The 21,443-nt window shown below is 42.7% G+C and overlaps 1 protein-coding gene across 5 annotated transcripts in view; it reads left to right on the top strand.

Annotated features, from left to right (window-relative positions):
• The window catches only part of CDCA7L (cell division cycle associated 7 like), a 72,067-nt gene that overhangs the window by 25,010 nt on the left and 25,614 nt on the right, over positions 1-21,443 (top strand). The window contains exon 1 of one of the 5 annotated variants that reach the window (XM_047849110.1): positions 7,599-8,085. The exons of 1 other annotated variant lie outside the window; for it this stretch is intronic. In XM_047849110.1, coding sequence (XP_047705066.1) covers positions 8,062-8,085 — 24 coding nt within the window. In that variant the 5' untranslated portion in view covers positions 7,599-8,061. Of the gene's footprint in view, positions 1-7,598; positions 8,086-13,818; positions 13,889-21,443 lie in introns of those variants that run through there. 3 more of the 5 variants (XM_047849109.1, XM_047849108.1, XM_047849107.1) reach the window with 3 other exon arrangements.

Below are 21,443 nucleotides of genomic sequence, written 5' to 3'. Positions count from 1 at the left end.
CATTGTATGGGACTAAATGCTGGACACACATGCACACACACTTGCAAGTCACATGGGAGGAATCTAAATTGGATTGGTAAATTGTATCAATATCCTGCATGACACCTTATTGTAATTTCCAAAAATGTTGCTATTGGGGGAACCTGGGCAAAATGCACACAGAATTTCTCTGCATTATTTCTTATAACTGCATGTGAATCTACAATGATCTCAATTTAAAATATGCAATCAGGGGCACCTGGGTGGCTCAGTCCGTTGGGTGTCTGAGTTAGGCTCAGGTCATGATCTCATGGTTTATGAGTTTAAGCCCCGCGTAGTAGGGCTCTGTGCTGACAGCTCAGAGCCTGGAGCCTGCTTCTGATTCTGTGTCTCACTGCTCCTCCCCCCCTCACGCTCTGTCTCTGTCTCTGTCTCTCTCAAAAATAAATAAAGCTTAAACATTTTTAAAAATTTAAACATGCAACTGAAAATGATACTTCTGGTGGTGTATTTCAACTCTATGTGGGTCCCAGGAGAGAAAGAAAATCTATTTTTTACAAAATGAAAAAACAAGCTGCTTCAAGATGGGTTGTTTGCCACAAAACCACAGCTATGTCTTTATTTGCAGTCTAAGGGGGGCAGAGGGGCTTCTGAAGCTTAGAGGTCTACAACGGCTACCAGATGCCAGCTGAAATGTGCATTAGTGATGGTGCACAGCAGTCGTATTGCTGGAGGGAATTGAGATCCAGATGCTGAAGCAGAAGCTGTCAGCACAACCATTTTTGCTCATCTCCAAGGTTTCCTTTAAATGATTTCATGAGTTTTGAAGATACTTAAATACTTTTAAGCAGTTACAGTTTTATTTTTAATTTTTTTTAAACGTCTATTTTTGAGACAGAAAGAGACAGAGCATGAACGGGGAGGGGCAGAGAGAGAAGGAGACACAGAATCGGAAGCAGGCTCCAGGCTCTGAGCCATCAGCCCAGAGCCCGACGCGGGGCTCGAACTCACGGACCGCGAGATGGCCACCTGAGCTGAAGTCGGACGCTTAACCGACTGAGCCACCCAGGCGCCCAAAGCAGTTACAGTTTTAACCAGAAGTTAATAAACTTCAGTAACTGCTGATACTAGCCTCTTGCCTAGCCTATTCCAATAGTTTAGTTTGCCTTTTTTTTTTTTTTTTTTTTTAAGGAAGAGAAGAAAGCAAAAGTTAAAGTTACTATGTCAAATAAATGGTTTGCTTGCACTGGCTTTTTCTTTCGACCTTGTGGGTGAATTCCCTTTTGGCTGTAATGTAGGCACTGATTTACCTTCTCTCAGAACATGAGTTTTAGGCTATGAATATCATCCCAGGCACTAATAGTCAATAGAACACGAGCAGTTTCTGAAAATATAATTCTGTATATTACATTTAGTATTGTCTCGGTTTCCGTCTGACTGTTTTGCTTTTCTTCCTGTTTTGGGAAGTATGTTTCAAGTATAAGAGATTCCGTCTGGGCCATCACATACCCCAGCTTTCCTAACCAATGGCAAAAACTTTTTACATGAGAAATCCTCTCAGCCTTTCCTGGGCCCTTACAGAACTACAAACTCTTATATAAAATGCTGGACAGTTTTAGAGTGTTTGGAAAGAAAGTGGTGAGGAAAGATAGAGTGGCAGCAATTTTAGTAAAGAGGCAGGGGAGCTGGAATGTTGCCTTTCTTAAAGAAAAGACTGAAAACAACATTTCTGTTTACTTGGTCAGTGTCTGATTGAAGCAGCCCACCTCCTGTTTACAAGAGGAGTGTGATAAGGCTGTGCATGCAAAATGACACCCTGTAACACGCCACATTTAACACGCTTTCAGAGTGGATGACTTCCTGTCCATATTTCCTATACAGATATGATTTGCTCTGGAAATAAGTCAGAAATGCCCAAGTCCTGTTGCACACCATTTCCTGAGTCCAACTTGGAATTTATGGTTATCAGTTTCATTACATAGTCTTAAGATTAGACCTTGAGTTTTATGCTGTCAGAAATTTCCTGGTACGACAGTTAGCAAGGTCAGGAGCTCATTTGGACTCAAAAGCTATAAACGAATCCACACGTGATAAGCAGGTCAGAGCTGAAAGCTGTGGAAGGCATGGTAATCAGATTATCAGCCAAGAGTAATCTTATCTGGGACAGTTTAGCCACATTCAAGTCCAGAACGGGCATAGATTTGGAAGAAGAAAGATAGGTATGTGTGCTGGGGGAAGACTCTTGTAAAGAATGAAGACATACCTGCTCAAGAATTTGAATGTTTTTTCCAGGAGATGCTGATACTGCTGGTCTTAGGATCCCACTTTGCAAACCACTGAGCTAGGTAAGAGCGATGGCTCTCAAACATACATGCTAATAAAATCACCTGGGAGTTTAAGGGAATAAATGAACAATAAATGAACCCATAATTGCCCAAGTCTGTGGATTTTCTTTTCTAAAAAAAAATTTTTTTTAATGTTTATTTATTATTGAGAAACAGAGACAGCATGAGCATGGGAGGGGCAGAGAGAGGGGGAGACACAGAATCTGAGGCAGGCTCCAGGCTCTGAGCTGTCAGCACAGAGCCTGATGCAGGGCTCGAACTCACAGACCGTGAGATCATGACCTGAGCTGAAGTCAGACGCTTAACCGACTGAGCCACCCAGGCACCCTTCTTCTTCTTCTTTTTTTTAATGTTTGTTTATTTTTGAATGAGAGAGAGAGAGAGAGAGAGAGAGAGAGAAAACAGGCGTGGGGTGGGGACAGAGAGGGAGGGGACAGAGGATCTGAAGCAGGCTCTGCCCTAACAGCAGACAGCCCAATGCTGGGCTCAAATTCACAAACCCAACTGTGTAATCATGACCTGACCCGAAGTTGCACACTCAACCAACTGAGCCACCCAGGGGTGCCCTAAGTCTGGGGATTTTCTATCACAAATGTGATCTACCCTTACCACCAGCATGAATACTTGATTATTGCGAGTAAAAAAGATAAATCTGTAATAACTTTGGAAATTCCAAAGTCTGGAGACGATATCGATATCGATATATAGTTTTAATACAGAATATTTGTAGGGCCAACTATTTAGAGAAATTTTACATTTCTGATCCCAAATTTTCCATTTAATTCTGCAAAATCTTCTATTATTGCTTGCCAAATGCTGAATAGGTTTAGCAAATAAATGAGATTATGGGCCTTAGCTGAAGCAATAAAGTTTCCTTCATATTGGAATGAATAGTGATACTTTGAAATTCTTTTTTGAAATACTAGATAGTTGGTATTTTAGCTGGGACAAAATAGAAATTAAAACCCTGTCTTAAAAAATATTCTGGGGGTACCTGGGTGGCTCAGTTGGTTAAGTGCGTGATTTCCGCTTAGGTCACGATTTCACAGTTTGTGAGTTTTTGAGTCCCACATGGAGCTTTGTGCTGACAGCTCAGAGCCTGGAGCCTGCTTCAGATTCTGTGTCTTTCTCTCATGCTCATGCTCTGTCTCTCTCTCAAAAATACATAAACATCATAAAAATTTTTTTAATAAAAAAATCAAAATATCAAAACTAATGAAATGTCTTAAAACTTTTAGTCATTGAGGAATGAATTTAAAAGTTATGTTTTACTGATACATTTTTCCTGAACTCTTTATGTTGATATTTTATAATTATATTATTAATTATATTTATAATTATATATATTTTTTATTTTTTTTAATTTTTTTTTTAACATTTATTTATTTTTGACACAGAGAGAGACAGAGCATGAATGGGGGAGGGTCAGAGAGAGGGAGACACAGAATCTGAAGCAGGCTCCAGGCTCTGAGCAGTCAGCACAGAGCCCGACGCGGGGCTCAAACTCACAGACAACGAGATCATGACCTGAGCCGAAGTTGGCCGCTTAACCGACTGAGCCACCCAGGCGCCCCTATAATTATATTTTTAAAATGCTGTCTATATAATTGTGAAAAAAAACTTAGTTCTTTAAAAACTATGTCCCACAGTACTTTTGTTGGTACCACTAATTAGAAATGGATCATTACCATTTCCTTTTATAACACATAAGTTCTTAGAAAGGTAAGAGTTATTGGATAATCTGTTTTCATTTTCATCCATTTCTTGTCAATCCCTAGTCATAGTTATATGTTCACAGGATAAATTATTAATAATATACATTTTGCAAAAACCCTATGAAATATGGATTGCACTAATCATATTTTGAGTTTATATAGCATCTCTAAGAAATCTCAAATGCTTTGAAAACATTGTTTGATTTATTTTCCCGGGACTGTGTTTGAGGAACAGATGGGTAGCTGTCACAGCTGAAAGATTAAATGAGAGAATGCTTGCAAAGATGAACTCAGCACAGGGATTGGTGCCCAGTCAGTGTTCATTTAGTTAGCTGCTGTGATGGATGCCACTATTACCATTGACTTTTTGGTAGAAGCATGGGCATTACAGTTTCACCTGATGTGTACTTTTTTGCACCCAATGTATAAAGGTATCGATTAGTGGTCATTCGTGTCTTTTTCTCCATAGTCATTCAAATGGTTTTTATCAGAATGTATTTAAGCTGGCTGTGACAGCAGTATCTTGGCAAGCCAAGTCAGGAAGAAAGAATACCAGTTTGTAATTAAAGAAAACCTTCCAGAACGGCACCCAGTCACGGTTAGATGATGACTCTCCCGTAAGAGACTCAATTTTAGATCTTTTATTCTGTTAACAACTTGGAAATGTGATCTCTGAGGGTCTCAAATTTAGGGCTTGTCTTCCTTTCTAGGTCAGGTCTTATCTCAATGAGATGGGAGTTTCAAGATCCCAAGACATAGAGAGCAAGTAGAGACGTTATCTTGTTTAACTGTCACTTCATTCATTCATGATCAAAATTAATGCTAAGCGGTATTCAGATATTACCCACATTGCTTCCAGCTTTCTGCCAAAGGTAGATTCTTTGCTGGGCTATCCAGTATACCAAACTGGTACACTTCTTGGCTATAAAGGGTGCACTGAGGATTTGTCCAAAGCTGAGCTCTGTGGGGAGGCCAGAGGCACTACTTCAGAGCAGAGGAGAAATGTTTGAACTCTTTTTACAGAGAAAAAATTGTGGGTCATGGTCGATAAATAATCACAACTATTTCATGTCATTCGAAGCATGTGTGATGGCATTTAATCACAGATTTCCTACCTCGTGGAAGGTACTATAGACTAAGTTTTTAATCCTCTCATGGAAACATATAAAAAGCAAGCATAGATTTCTAGACAGAGAGACAGATTCTTTTTTTAATTTTTAAATTTAATGTTTACTTAATTTTGAGAGAGAGAGAGAGTGCGAGAGCGAGCATGGGGGAGGGGCACAAAGAGATAGAGACAGAATCTGAAGAAGGCTCTAGGCTCTGAGTTGTCAGCACAGAGCCTGATGTGGGGCTCAAATCCACGAACTGGGAGATGATGATCTGAGCCAAAGTTGGATGATCAACTGACTGAGCCACCCAGGCACTTGGAGACAGAGATTCTTAAAGAAATTTACAAACATGGCATCTCCTTTTCCTCCGTTGCAATATGTATACTATTGCTTCTGGGAAAGGACTCTCATTCTTGCAGTGCCAAGCTGAAACTCCGTGCTCACAAGTTATGAATCCCATCAGTAACAATGAGTAGTAAGTAGACTCTTGAAAAACGTGGGTTTGAACTGTACAGTTTACTTATACATGGATTTTTAAAGATAAATACAGTACAGTACTGTGAGTGTATTTTCTCTTCCTACAATTTTCTTAACACTTTTCCTGTAGCTTACTTTATTGTAAGAATACAGCGTATAATACACATAACATACAAAATATGTATTAACAGTAGGCTATTAGTAGTTAAGTTTTGGGGGAGTCAAAAGTTACACATAGATTTTTGACTGTGGTGGGGCTTAACACCCCTAACCCCCAGGTTGTTCAAGGGTCAACTGTGAACAGAATGGAACCACAATCGGACAACAAACACACCACTATAGAATCAATTACTAAGTACTATTGAAGTGCATAGGCTTTTCCAGACAAAGGAAGAAAGTTTATGGGTTGACAATTGAAGACTTAAGGACTAGTTACAGAAAATCTCTAAAGCAAGAAGGCTCAGTTGTTTATAGTTTTCCAAGTAAGAACTAGGTTACTTTAAGTACTTTTCAAAATCTGACCTATGTCAAATTTATATTTTTTGCAAAAGGGATATGATACAACCTACAATGAAAGGAAACAGATGAAAATAAGATCACTGTTTCATGGAAAGCAAATATACAAAAAAAAAAAAGTTCTAAGGGAATAAATTTCACTCTTGAGTTTCCTGGCAACCAAAGGGAAAAGGTAAAGAATAACGGAGAGAATGCTGAATTTGGAGGCATAAGGAATGGTTTTCAGTTTGGCAGTCTGCAGTTGTTATTTACTAGCAGGGTGACAGGGATCTTTCCCCTAATGTATCTTCTTAGATTCTGTCTCCTTATTTAAAAATGTGGATAACAAGAATCTGGAAGAATATTGGGAAGATTTAAGGAGATAGGGCATAATAAAAATGAAAGTGGCTATAATGAATAGCTTATCCAATAAATAGAAAACAAAACTTTTCTAAAAAATCAGACCAGATTTTATTGGTCTTTCTTCCCCCACAGTCTGGAACATGGAGAGCACATAAGACATGTTTGCTGAACCAATGAAAGTAGGAAAAAGGGGGCAGTTCCCAGATGTTTTCCTCAAGCTTTAGCAAATGTTTGACCAACTTCATTCCCTGCTTCAACCAAGAAAAGATGAATGTCAGATTCCCAAGCAGCCAAGAAGGGCTGCAGAAGGTCTCACGCATAGAGTGTTCTGCTGTGAACTCAAGACCACAGTGCTAAACTGGTTCTCAATACTGCCCAGCAACCCTGCTAGGATTTGAGGACAACTTCATCCATCACCCTCCCCTAATACCTACTTTAAGCCTTCCACAATCTCCACCCACTTAATTCTTCACTCTTCATACCTGAACTTTAAGAATTCTTCCCTGACCTGTGCCAAATTAAGTCTCCCCGTTTTAAACCACTGTAGTACCACTTACCTTTTCCTTCCTGGCATCTATCATAGCTCTACATTTACTTTTATTTGCATCATTATAATTGAATTTATTATCACCATTATCGATGATATTTGAATTGTTAAATTATTAATCAAGTTAATTGTGACATTACTGTTACACTTACCTGGATGAATATTGCATTTATGTCGTCATGCCCGTGGCTGGCTCCCGAAGCTCCGACAGAGCAGGGACCTGTTTTTCGTGCAATCTTGTGTTGCCAGGTCTAATACAGTGCCTGACACATACTACCTGCTCAGCCAGTATTCGTTAATCAGCTTTCTAACCTCTAGAAATCTCTAGTGGGGCTATAGGCCTACGTGTACAATGGTGTAGCAAAGGCTGTATAAAGTTCCAGGGGATTTTGCAGCTCCCCAACCCGGAATGCCTGGTTTGCAAAGTGAACCCTGTAGAAAATGTTTGGGGAAGCGGCGGAACCCCGCCCCTTTGCAACAGCGAAACAAAACCAGCTCTGAAGTAGCTCTACAATGCTTTTCTGGAGCAGAGACACGGATTGCAACAGAGGCATGTGCTCCAGGGCAGGATCTGGAATAAGCCGTGCAAATATCCGGCGCGCGTAGTCGGGCGTGCCAGCTGGAGGCTGCGCCGGGACTGCCCCCTCATTTCTCCCGCGCGAAACCCGGCCGGACGGCTCCACTCCCTCCCGCCGCTGCAGGGGGGAGCCCGGCGCCCCCGCACCCGCAGCCGCCTGGGACCGCACCCGTCTGCTGCCTCCTCTCACGACGCGGCCGAAGCGAAGTTCACCGGTCGCGAAAGTTTGGTCCGAGACTCGAGCCTCGCAGCCCAGCGCGGCGGCGCCGGGTGGGAGGCGCGGCGAGCTCCCCCGTCCCGGGCGCCAAGTGCGCCCCTCCCCGAGCCCGCCGGAGCTCCCGGCGCAGCGCGCGGGCTGCGCGGCCGCGGGTGTTCTGCTGGCGACGGGCCCGTGGTGAGCCAGGTTCCCGCGGCCGCGTGGTAGCAGGAGGCTGGAGCCCGGGTGGGAAGAATGGAGCTGGCGTCTCGCTCACAGGTGAGGGTCCCGCCGCTACGCGGACGCATCACGGCCTGCCTGCCGTTTGCTCTCGTCTCTCCTCCCCGCCTCGGGGTGGAAACGTGGCCCTGGGCCACCGCCTTGTGGATCTGGCCAGCCTAGCCCCGCGAAAGCCGGAGCGGGCGCGCCGTGCAGGTGTGCGCAGGGGGTCGTCGCTGTGCAGCCAGGGCTGGAGAGGCTGGGCGTCCCTGCGCGTGGCGCTCGCCTCCCTCCCGGGTGGGTGCCCGGGGGGGGGGGGGTGTCGCATGCCGGGCCGCTGGGGCCGCGAGCCTGAGGAGTGGACACGTTTCGAGGGAGGTGCAGGCGGGGGTGGAGAGGGGTGTGCGGGGCGCTTTCTGGTGCGCGCCCCCCACTTTCTCCGGGAATTGGCACAGAAATAAGGAAGTTTCAGGCAAGTGAGTTTTGTAGAAAACAGTCAAGGGTCCTGTTCAACTCGGATAATGGGGTGTGATTTACAAGGAATTGCTCTTGTATTCTACAACTTTAGTAACTGTTTTCAGAGAATAATTCGTAACCACTTGGAAGGGGAAATGGCAACGTCGTGAGGCCAAATTAAAAAACAAAAAGCCCCAAGATCACAAAGCGTAAACAGCAGGACCCAGTTACGAATTATGGTCCTAACTAGGTTTTAAAAATCTCCATTAACACACACTTCAGAGTACCCCCAAATGTTTCACTGGGTGGTGGGAATGTGAACGTGGCTTCAGTTTCCTGTTTTACTTCTTAAGAGCTTTCCCTTTCTAGTAACGAACATACCTAGTATTTTCAGAGGTAAGTAATGCCAACTTTTTTGAAATGAACTAAAAATAAAACTTCTAGAAAGGGAAGGAAGCAGCTTCTGAGAGTTGGGGGAGGCTTTGTGTAACGGTTTTTTGTTTGTTTTATGAGTGCCTTTGACTCACCGTTTCCACTTTACCTTAGACTGGTGGTATTTTACCTCTTTACCTGGGTGCTGGGCCTTGGAGAGAAAGAGAGAGAGAGAGAGAGAGAGAGAGAGAGGCGGGGCCCCAGGCCTTGGCATTGGGAGACTGAAGCGACCCAGCAGCGCCCAGGCTGCCCGAGCAGTCAGTGGTGCCTGAGCGCAGGCTGCTGTCACCTGCCTGAGTCCTGGCGCAAATTAGAGGCAGAGCCACTAATGGTTGGTCCCTTTGGCCATTTAGTGATGTCTGCAAGGTTTCCTGCAAGTAGACATTTGAGGAAAAAAAAATGTTGTTTATGAGAGGGTATTATTTTTAAATTTCCCCAGTGAGGGGAGGTATTAAAAGTAAGTAAAGGACAGACCTCAAGAGTAAGAAGGACTGAGATAGGGTTAGTTTTTTGCTTTTGTTTTATTTTCCACTGGCCTTGATGATATAATTAGTCTCTTGTGCTTCTAGGAGGCTTTACTTTCTCTAGGATCTCACCCTTTCTGGAAGGAGCCTTGGGCCCTAGGTGAATTTCATCAGAAAATGTATCTTGATAATATAGGATTATGGAAACCTGTTGTTCTGCCCTAACTACACTCCCACCACTTAGATGCATTTGGAAGTGAACATTTTATTGTCAAATAATGAGACTAATTTTTGGTAGCTCTAAAATGTTAAATAAACTATTTACCAGGTGGGGGTAATCCACAAATTATAATCTGACCTATTATGTACCAATTAGGGCAACTTACTTTATGTAAGATGATCAGGTTTTTTTTTTCTTTCCTAAAGACCTAATTGGCATCACAAACTAAGATGTGTGACGATTTTTCCAGTTGAAATGTTTCTGTTCATCATAATTTAAACATGAGCAGATTATAGTCTCTTTAAATTAGTGGGGAAGTTCTATAGGGTGGGCAGATGACTGTAGGTGAGAGCACTTAATGAACATTTCAGGCATAGCAAGGTACTAAATTCGAGTGGCTCTACCCTGTCCCCCAACCTTATGAATAAAGCAGTGTGATGAACTGCCTGATGTGGCATTAGAGCACAGTGTGCAGTGGCTTTTAGTCTCACATACACAGTAAATATAATTTCCATCCCTTGGAAAGGGCAGAGCTGGAAGGGGTTCCAGCAAAGCCGCTTACGGCCTGATGTTCTAAGACACTGATTTAAACTGAACTCCCTTCTACTTTCTGCTTTTTTGGCAACCTCACCACTGGGTTAGATTTGATGTTCTCTGACAGGGACCACACCTCCTATGGCTGAAGTCCTGATTGGGCCCATCACTGGGTCTTTATGTTTTTATGTTGAATGACAGGAGTAGTGCCCCAGTAAAGGCAAGGGTGTGGTCCCTTCCTGAGAGCCCTCTGGAGTGCAGCTCAAACAGGAGCTGCAGGCTGGGACTGTCGAAGCTTCCTAGCAGAAGAACCAGGAGGTTGTGAATGTCAGTGTTGTCCTTTTACTCTCTTCTTGCTCTTGGGTACAGGTTGGACTCTTGGAGAAGGAAACGGAGCTAGATAGTCTCCTAGTCATGCATGCTGTGGAAGGGGTAAAGAGGAATTTCTCTGGTATTGACCTCATAGCTACAACGTGTAGCCTTAGGATTCTCTGACTCAACATGTGTGCCCAGAGCTTCAGAAGCTGCTCACAGAGAGGAATTGTTGTGACTTCTTGGAAGGACCCCATAACGATTGGCCATTTTAATAGTCCCATATTTAAAAAGGCCACTTGTTTTTTGTTTGTTTGTTTTGATGTACTGCTGACCATCCCATCTGTAGAACGGAATTCTTATTGATGAGGAGAAATGTCCGTGATCACAGCCATTCTGATCTGGTCAGGTACAAAGAGCAGAAATCCATGAGATAATTCTGTGACTTAAAGCTGAATATGATTGGGGCGCCTGGGTGGCGCAGTCGGTTAAGCGTCCGACTTCAGCCAGGTCACAATCTCGTGGTCCGGGAGTTCGAGCCCTGCGTCGGGCTCTGGGCTGATGGCTCAGAGCCTGGAGCCTGTTTCCGATTCTGTGTCTCCCTCTCTCTCTCTGCCCCTCCCCCGTTCATGCTCTGTCTCTCTCTGTCCCAAAAATAAACAAAACGTTGAAAAAAAAAAACTGAATATGATTGTAAATTAATGAAAAAGGTCAATAAAGCCATTCAAATAGAATAGTCTAGACATTGTTCATCTTAAACTGTTCTTGAGAGTTCTGTTTTACTCTTCAGCACTTTTTCTGACCTACAGTTTAGAATTTTTTATCTCTAAGATAGAATTTGGTTTTTCCAAAGATCTAGATTTATTCACCAAAATGGAACTGATACACACTGGTGGAGGAGGGCTAGAGAGAAGAAAATATCAGTAGGACCATTTTCTTTTCTTCTTGGAAAGCAGTGGTTTCTGAATTTATTTTTTAAGTTTTTAATATTAATTCCACTATAGTTAACATACAGTGTTATATTCATTTCATGTGTACAGGATTGTGATTCAACAATTCTGTACATTACTCAGCGCTCATCATGATAAGTATACTAATCCCCTTCACCTGTTTCACCCATCCCTCCCCCATCTCCCCTCTGGTAACCATCAGTTCTCTATCTGAATGTTTTTAAACAGGACCATGCAGAAACTTATTTGAAGTATAGCTGAAGTTAATGCGCAGAATACTTTGTCTTTAACAGTGCTAAATGCACCATCTGTATGCGGTGCAAAACATTGTAGAGTCTCACAGTTGGGGGCCAGGGTTTGTGTTCAGGTAGCTTGTGACTGTTTTCTTCCTAATCATCAGCTGATGACAGAGGGCTCCCTGGGTGGGTTAGTCCTATCAGATGTTCTTCGAGCACTTACTATGTGTTTAGTGCCAAGGTCGCTCTGGAACTCCTGGACTCTTCTGCCTTTGTCAGAACTCAGCTGGCTTCAGGCCTTGGTTTTGGGGATGGGAGAAGACCTTAGGAGTCACCCTTTCCCACCTCCACTCCCCCCTTGGAAACTATCATTGCCTTTTATCAGATTGAATCTTCACCGAAGTTCGGTGAAGTGGCTTGTATTATCTGGATTTTAAAGATACGGGGAACTGGAGTGATTTGCTCTGGGCAACCCAGCCAGGCAGGAGGCTGGATTCTGTCCTCACTCTTGCCACTGGACTCCTGAGATCCGTCTTGGCAAGTGACACAGCTTTCACTGAAATAATGTTATGAGGATAGAAATCTTTGTCCAGCTTACAGTGCCATTGAGTTACTCAAGGACGTGCTAAGTATAATGTATTGTGTAAATATGAGGGGTGGTGAGCACTTTTGAGTTTTCTCATTCCTTTGCTCTTCCCTTTAACTCCAAGGGCTGGGGCATTAGCTGCTCTGGTTCTTCTTTTTCTTTTCTTTTTTTAAGTTTATTTATTTATTTCGAGAGACAGAGGCAGAGAGAGAGAGAGATGGAGAGAGAGAGAATCCCCGGCAGGCCCCCTGCACTGTCAGCAGTGTGGAGCCTGATGTGGGTTTCAACTCACCAGCCACGAGATCATGCCCTGAACCAAAATCAAGAGTCAGATGTTTAACCCACTGAGTCACCCAGGCCCTGGGTCTGGTTCTTTTTTAGCAGCTGGCCAGATTAGGCTTTGGACCAGATTCTTTAGGTATAGTGTGTAAAAATGTGGGAATATGAGTAAGATCCACAAAGCTCTTATATAGGAATGGTACTTAGATGAATTTTTGTACAAGTAATAACATGCTCATAAAAGCTGAAATAAAAACAAACTTGGAACTACTGCTCTACCTTTCCTATTCTCTGGGTGTAATTTTTCTAGATATTTCCCATCTGGTGTTTGCCTGTGTTTAGTCACCATTTTTGCCTAATTTTGTAGTATGATTGCCATTTAAATTCTGCTTTCTTTAGCACTGTCCGTGCTATTTCTGGGGAGCTTGGAGGTCTTTGCAGTTTTCGTTTTTAATGACTGCAGTGTTTCATTGAAGTGTGTATTTTATGTATTTTTCTGTTGAAAAATTTTTCTTTATTAAAAGAAGAAACTTTGCAATACCACAGCGGTGGTGCATACCTAAGCCTTGTGTTAGAGTCCACGCTGTTGTTGTTTTTTTTCTTTAGTTTTATTTGTTTTGAAAGCAAGAAAGCATGAGTGGGGGAGGGGCAGAGAGAGGAGAGAGAGAGAATCCCAAGCAGGCTCCACACCATCAACACAAAGCCTGAAGTGGGGCTCAAATCCACGAACAGGAACAACATGACCTGAGTGAAGTCAGATGCTCAACCAGCTGGGCCACCTAGGAGACCGAGTCCATGCTGGGTTTTTTTTTTTATTTTTCTTTCTTTCTTTTTTTTTTTTTTAAATGTTTGTTGTTGAGAGAGACAGAGTGCAAGTGGGGGAGGGGCAGAGAGCGAGGGAGACAGAATCAAAGCAGGCTCCAGGCTCTGAGCTGTCAGCACAGAGCTGGAAGTGGGGCTCCAACTCAAAAACTGTGCAATCCTGACCTGAGCCCATGGAGGCTTAACTGACTGGGCCACCGAGGTGCCCCCATGCTGTTTTTAATTACCGTTTCTTTATCATGTACTTACTGCCTCCTGAAAGGAATGTGCCTGATTTGCAGTGGATGGGAGTTTCCAACAAGTTTTCCTAAGGCATTGCCCCCTGTTATTACTAGCCAAGAGAAAGCCAGTGTGTTTGCTCAGGTTGGAACCAGGGCTCCTGATAATTAGATGGAAACATTGTTTTCTTCCTGAATGTAGAGCACCTCCCCTATGTTTTTAGTTTGGGAGACTGCGGAGAGTAGTGGTAGAGGTCTGTTCCTCACCACCTAGGAAACCAAGAAGATCCGAGAATGTGCTAATGGATGACGGCCTCAGTGCCTGTGGACTGGGCTATGCTGGAGTTTGTGCAGGTCAGTCATGTTGATGTGGAAGGACAGGGATACCCTGCTCTGAGCCCTTTGCCTCTGTGGCACCGGACCACTTTTTAAAAAGAGTTGCCCTCTTTTGTTTTGTTTATTTCAGTTATAAATCCTCTCCTAGGTGTCTGAAAGTGTTTACTGAAGGTTGGATGTCCAAAGGTAAAACAGTGGCTCCGTAATAAGGGGTTTCTAAGAGCTAAGAAAAATGTATTTCTGGATCTGTGTGCACGCATACAAACTGGGTGCAGTTTGTAAAACTTTACCAGACGGTACGCTTAAGGTATATGCACTTTATGTCACTTAAAATGTTTAAAAATAGCCACCCAGGTGTGTGGGTGATAACTTCCCAGGTGTCTTGTGCCCCCCCCCCCCCCCCCCCCCGCTGGTCGTACTGATGTCCTCAGCGCTGGGTATGGTCCAGGGATCCCTTCCTCCAGACCCCAGGCCCTCCATAGCAGCCGCACAGCTGTGTGGGCAGGCCCCCATCTTTAAACCTCTGCTGCAGGAGGGTCCTATGTACCTAGAGAGTGCCTTGCAGTTATGATTGAGCTCTGGCATCCAGGTCTTCTGGCACAGAGCCTGGCGTGGCAGGCCTCTTCCTCTGTCAGGAGGGCCTTAGGATTTACCCAAGGGTAGTGGCTGGTGACCCTGAATCACGTGGCAGGCCGAAATGGTAATTATCCTGATGTGTGAAGGGTCTGGCATATAGCAGGGGTTAAATATTTGTTGAATTGTACAAAAAAACCCAACAAAAAACCCTGATGGTTTAGAGCTGCCACTGTGTAGGGAGTGGAAGTAAGAGTTAGGACACACTGGAACATGCTTTAGCAGGGCTTCTCAAATGTTTCTGTTGCACTAAAAGCGGAGAGGCCCAGAGGCCTGCCCCAGAGGCCTGGAGGTATAGCAGCCAGCCTTGTCTGTGCAGGGGATTTTTTCACCCATTTTCAGTTTTACCCAGTTTTATTTTTAAAAGTTAGGCCTGTTTTGCATTATGTTCCATATACATATATATAAAGCTTATTTATTTTGAGAGAGAGAACATGAGCAGGGGAAGGGCAGAGAGAGAGGGAGACAGGATCCCAAGCAGGCTCTGTGCTGTCAGCGCAGGGCTCAGCTCGGGGCTCCATCTCCTGAACCATGAGATTGTGACCTGAGTGGAAATCAAGAGTCGCACGAAATTAACTGAAATTAACTGAGCCACTCAGGCGCCCCTCCATAATATATTTTTATTTATTTTAACACGGAAAGGATATTTAAGATTACTCTCCTGGGAAGAAAATTCCCTTCCCCTGCCCCACCTGTGATGGTGAAAGCCTCCCAGCCCTCCCTGAGTTCATGAGTTTGACAAGCAGGGTGAGTGTAAAATTTAGAGCATACCGGTAACAAATCCTGAAATAGAAAAGATACCTCCCTGCCCGCTCCCCCACCCCATAATATCTTTTTATTTAAAGCTCCATGACTCGGAGGGTAATTAAATGGAAAACAAAACAGAACACTTCAGTTGATACTGATACAAATGCCTAAGCATATTTTTTTTTAATGCAAAATGTCTAATGCCTCTATTTTGTTCTCCATTAGCAATGGCTTAAAATGGAAAGTTAAGAAAAATAAAAGTGCCTTTAAAATTACTGCTTATTCTTAATTCTCTCTTTTATTTTTTTTCCTGACAGTTGGTCCCAGGCATTTTTTATTGGGGGATTTTTTTAATTAAAATAATTGAAGGCAGCAGGGGGCCTTGTGGTGGGGGGTTCTTACAAAACACTGCCCTTAATGGACTTAAAGCCTCCATCATTTTGTTTTCCCGCAAGGCCAGCTTCAACATCTCACTGAAAAGAGCCCCTAGTCCTCAGGCCAACCTTCATTGTTACTAGTGTATCCTCTTCCTCCTCGGCTGTGGTTGGGACCAGAAGGGACACACTCCTAGGGAGTGTGTGCATTCACTGTGGCACAAGGTCAGGAGCTAAGTAGTGTCAGCAGCCCATAGGCCGCGTCTCAAAGATTGGGCGCATTCCCCTTCCCATTCTGCCAGCAGGGCCGAAGTGTGTCAAGAGGACCCCTGTGTTAAGGCTTTCAGGGCTGGGCTGTGGGATGAATATCCCTCCCCCACGCCCCTGTCACTGTCAGGGTCTGTTCCCTGCTTGTTTGGAGTAAGTGTGGGGTCACCTGCCTCCTCCAGGCAGTCACCTCCTGCCTGGCTGTTCTCCACGCTCTTGCTTCCCCGTCGGTCTGCCTTCAGGCTGACTCTGCCCTGCAGTTGTGGGGGCTGCCACCAGTCGTCCTTCCTGACCATACCCCTCACCGCTGGGTCATTTGCCCTCCTGGACTTATTTCCCGGGTAGTCCTATTTCTCTCACCACATTGAAACAGCTTGAAGATTGTTTCATCCTACGGTACATGACTCACCCTTCATGGGACTCCTTAGCATGATACCGTGCTGACATGCTCTTGAGTAATACACTGGGCAGTAATACACCCTTTAGTAACTTTCGGTAACGAACGTGGACCCAGCATCTTCACAGAATGCTGTTCGGCCATAGTTGGGAGGCCATCAGGGCTCTGTACAATTGATCAGGTTCCTTCCTTCTGGATAAAGGAGAGGGATGCATTTTCCTGGCTCTCCTAACAGGCAAGACTGTTTGACCTGCTTTGGCCCATCAAATGTGAGAAGGGTTGTGTGTCACTTCTGGGTGGAATTTTCTAAATGCCAGTGCGTCGTTTGCCACGTCTCCTTCCCTCCGCTTCTGCATCTGCCAGCGTTCAGGTAGCGGTAGCTGTGTCAGCCCAGGTCCCGTGTGAGGACAGTGCGGAAGAGTGTGGAATGGTGCACCTGGCTTGCCCGGGATGAACGTGTCATCAACAGGAGAGAAGCCTTTTTTTGTTTCAACCCTTTAAGACTTGGTATTGTTTCTTCCTGCTTGGTAACCCGGCATGTCCTGACACACAAAGGCTCTCCTATCTTAGCTGTTGGATTTGCTCTGTGGTGTTCATCAGAGTGAACTGGGGTTGTCGTGGTAATAGAAATACCTGGGCTTCTTTTCAATTGTTAGTTTAATGGGCTGAGGTGGGTGCTCCTGGTATTAAGGGGTTTGGAGTGCAGGGACAGTATAAGTGCCCTGTGGTGGGCAGGAGAGCCCATTGGAAGCCATAGTCATTCTGTCCAGAATGCCCGTAGCACCTTGTTGAAAAACACTTGAGAGCAGACTTGTCCAGTGTGATAACTGGTCTTGTAGAGTCTAGTGAAATCTTGACATTGGCTTCAGATTTCCAGTATGCTGACTTTTCTGGAAAAGGAAATTAACCAGCTCTTCCCAAGTGGTTTGGCTGCTTCCCTCCCGGGACCTCTGCCAAAACTCCCATTTCCTCTGTTACCCGATGGCTCCTCTAAGCCCTCGCACATACGTGTCTGTAAGTTTCTCTTCACTTGTAATTTCTTTCTTCAAAATAATGTTGGTGATTTTTTTTTTTTTGCCTATTATTTCATTGTGGTAAAGTATGCATTAGCATGGCATTGACTATTTCAGCCATTTTTAAGTGTATAATTTGTTGGCCAGAAACAGTCACGTTGTTGTACAGCCATCACCACTGTCCATCTCCAGAGCTTGTTCATGATCCTAAACTGAAACTCTGTGCCCGTTGAACACTGACTCCCCATTCTCACCCTCCCCCTTGTTCCACCACCATTGGTAACCTTTCTACTTTTCTGTCTCTATGAATTTGACTATGCTAGGTACCACAAGTAAGTGGAATCATAGATACTTGTCTTGTTGGGTCTTATTTCACTCAACATAATGTTTTCAGTTCATCCATGCTGTATGTCAGAATTTCATTCCTGTTTAAGGCTGAGTAATAATACTTTGCATGTGTATACCGTATTTTGTTTATTCATTCACCCATCCGTGACGGTTGGGCTGTTTCCACCATTTGGTTATTGTGATTAATGCTACTATAAACATTGGTATAAAATAACTGTTTGAGTCTCTGATTTCACTATTTTTCATACAAAGACCAAAAGTGGGATTACTGGGTTATATGGTAATTCAGTGTCGGAGTTTTTGAAAAGCTACCATATTTTTGCCATAGAAGCTGAATTGCTTCCCCTCCTCACCAACATTGCACATAAGTTCCACTTTCTCTACGTATATATCAACACTTAATTTCTGCTTTTTTCGAGTAACAGCCATCCTAATGGATGTGATGTGGCATCTCATGGTGCTTTTGGTTTGTATTTCCCTAATGGTTAGTGTTTTGAAGCATCTTTTCACATGCTTCCTGGCCATCAGCTTGTTTTTGGAGAAATATCTTTTTAAGTCCTTTGCTCTTTTAAATTGGGTTTTGCTGTTGTCTTTCAGCTATAGGAGTTTTCTTTGTATTCTGGATATTAATCCGTTATCAGATACATGATTTGCAAATATTTTCTCCCATTCTGCAGGTTACCCTTTTCAATCTCTTGATAGTGTCTTTCGATGTATAGAAGTTTTTTATTTTGCCAAAGTGCAGTTTATCTACTTTTTTTTTTTCCTGTTGTTGCCTCTACCTTTGGTGTCACATACATGAAATCATTGCCAAGTCCAATGTCATGAACCTTTTCCTTTATATTTCCTGCTAAGTTTTAGAGTTTTAGCTCCTACGTTTTAGGTCTTGGACACATTTGGGTTTTTTTGTAGGTTGTTGTGTTAAGATAGGAATCCAGCTTCATTCTTTTGGGTGTGGATATCCAGTTTTCCCAGCATCATTTCTTGAGAAGATTCTCCTTTCTCCATTGAATAGTCTTGGTACTTTGTCAAAAATCATTTGACCATCATATATGTGAAGGTTTATTTCCAGGCTGTCTGTTCTATTGCACTGTCTTTACACTAGGACCACACTGTTTGGATAACTTTGTAGTGAGTACTGAAATCAGGAAGTGTAAGTCCTCTAACGTGGTTCTGTTTTTGTATGTATGTTAGGTATTTTTTAAAGATTTTAAGTAATCTCTACACTGAATGTGGGGCTCTAATTTACAACCCCTAGATCAAGAGTCGCATGCTCCAGTGACTGAGCCCACTAGGGGCCTTTGGTTCTTCTTTTTAAAGATTTGTTTTGGTTATTCTGAGTCCCTTGAGATTCCACATGAGTTTTAGGAGGGGCTTTCTCCTGCAAACAAATATTGCTGGGATTTGATAGAACTGCATTGCATCCGTAGATAGCCTTGGGTAGTATTGTCACCTTCACAGTATTAAGTGTTCCAATCCATGAATGTGTGATGTTTTTTCATCTGTTTCTGCCTTCTTTAATTTGTCTCAGTGATGTTTTTCACTGTAGTTTTCAGTGTAGTCTTCTGCCTGTTGCTTCAGGTAATTCTAAGTGTTGCATTCTTTTTGATGCTATGGTAAATGGAATTGTTTTTTTAATTTCCTTTTCAGATTGTTCATTGTTAGTGTGTAGAGATGCAACTGATTTTTGTGTGTTGATTTTGTACCCTGCACCATTACTGAATTAGCTAATAGGGCCCATGGGTTTTATGGAATCTTTAGGCTTTTCTGTATATATGATTATGTCACCTGCGAACATAATTTTACTGCTGCTTTTCCAATTTGGATGCCTTTTATTTCTTGTATAATAGCTCTGACTAGAGCTTCAGATACTATGTTGAATAGAAGTAGTGAAAGTGGGCATCCTTGTCTTGTTGCTGATCTTAAGGGAAAGCTTTCAGTTTTTCACCATTATGATGTTATCTGTTTATCCATATATGCCCTTTATTATGTTGAAGTTTCCTTCCATTCTTTGTTGATTAATTTTTTTGGTTTGGTTTGGTTTTACCCTGAAAGGGTGGTGAATTACGTCACATGCTTTTTTTGCATCTGTGGAGATGATCATGTGTTTTGTTTTCTTTTATTATGTTAATCATAGTGTATTACATTGGCTGGTTTTATACGTTGAACCGTCTTGCACACCAGAAACATGTCTCACTCAGTCATCTTGTATAATCCTTTTTTTTTTTTTCTACGCTACTGCATTAGTCTTGTTAGTATTTTGTTGAGGATTTTTGCATTGATATTCACAAGGGGTATTGCTCTGTGCTTTCCTTGTAGGGTCTTTGGCTTTGTTGTGAGGGTAATACTGGCCTCATGGAATGAGTAAAGAAGTGCTCTCCAATTTTTTGGAAGAGTTTGAGAAGGGTTGGTGTTTAACTTTTAAGTATTTTATTCACCAGTGAAGCCATCTGGGTCATGGGATTTACTTTGTTGGGGGGCTTTTGATTACCAATTCAAATCCTTAGTGGTGAGAAGTCTATTCAGATTTTCTATTCATGAATCAGTCTGGGAAGGTGTGTGTTTCTAGGAGTCTGTCCATTTTATCTAGCTAACCTAGTTTGTTGGCATTCAGTTGTTCATAGGACTCTTTTATTATCCTTTTTATTTCTGTAAAATTGGTAGTAATAACCCCACTTTATTTCAGTAATTTGTATCTTTTTTTCATCGTGGGTCTAGCCAAAAGTTTGTCAATCTTGATATTTTCAGAACACCAGCTTTTGGTTTTGTGGCTATTTCTCTATTGGTTTTCTATTCTCTATTTGTATCTGCTGTAATCTTTATTATTTCCTGCCTACTCTTATCTTTGGATTTAGTTGGCTATACTTTTTCTAGTTCCTTTTATGGTGTAAAATTAGTTTGTTGGTGGGGCACCTGGGTGGCTCAGCTCATGATCTCACGGTTTGTGAGTTCGAGCCCCACGTTGGGCTCTGTGCTGACAGCTCAGAGCCTGGAGCCTGCTTCAGATTTTGTGTCTCCCTCTCTCGCTGCTCTTCCCCTGCTCACATGCTGTCTGTCTCTCTCAAAAATAAATAAAGATTAAAATTAGTTCGTTGGCTTGAGATCTTTTTTAACATAAGTGTTTACAACTTTAAATTTCCCTTTTAGCTTTGCTTTCTCTGCAGACCGTAAGTTTTAGTGTATTTTGTTTTCATTTTCACTTGTTTGAAAGTGTTTTCTAACTTCCATTGTGATTGTTTCTTCTTTGGAGTGACTTAGTGGTTATTTAAGGGTGTGGTGTTTAATTTTTACGTATTTGTGAGTTCTAGTCTTCCTTCTGTTACTGATTTCTGGTTCTGTTCCATTCTGATCAACAAAGACAGTTTGTATGATTTCAAATGTTTTAAATTTATTCTGACTTATTTTGTGGCCTAACATATGGTCTGTCCTGGGGAGTTTTCTGTGCGACCTTGAGGAAAATGTATATTCTGTGTTGGTTGGGGTGTTCTATATATGTCTGTTAGCTCAAATTGGTTTATCGTATTGCTCAATTCCTCTATTGCCTTATTGATCTTCTGTTTTACTGTATCCATTATTGAAACTGGGGTATTGAAGTCTCCAACTATTATTGTAGAACTGTCTCTCCTTTCATTTCTGTTAGCATTTGCTTCATATGTTTTGGAGCTCTGAGGTTTTGTGCATGCGTATTTTTAATTGTTATGGCTTGTTGGTGAATTGATCTTTTTAACAATATGCCCTTGTAATATTTTTTGACTTAATGTCTACTTTGTCTGACACTGGAATAGTCATTACAA

This window comes from Prionailurus viverrinus, chromosome A2 (assembly GCF_022837055.1).
Source record: "Prionailurus viverrinus isolate Anna chromosome A2, UM_Priviv_1.0, whole genome shotgun sequence".
NCBI classification, from domain to species: domain Eukaryota; kingdom Metazoa; phylum Chordata; class Mammalia; order Carnivora; family Felidae; genus Prionailurus; species Prionailurus viverrinus.
This window is presented reverse-complemented; position numbering and strand designations above follow the sequence as displayed.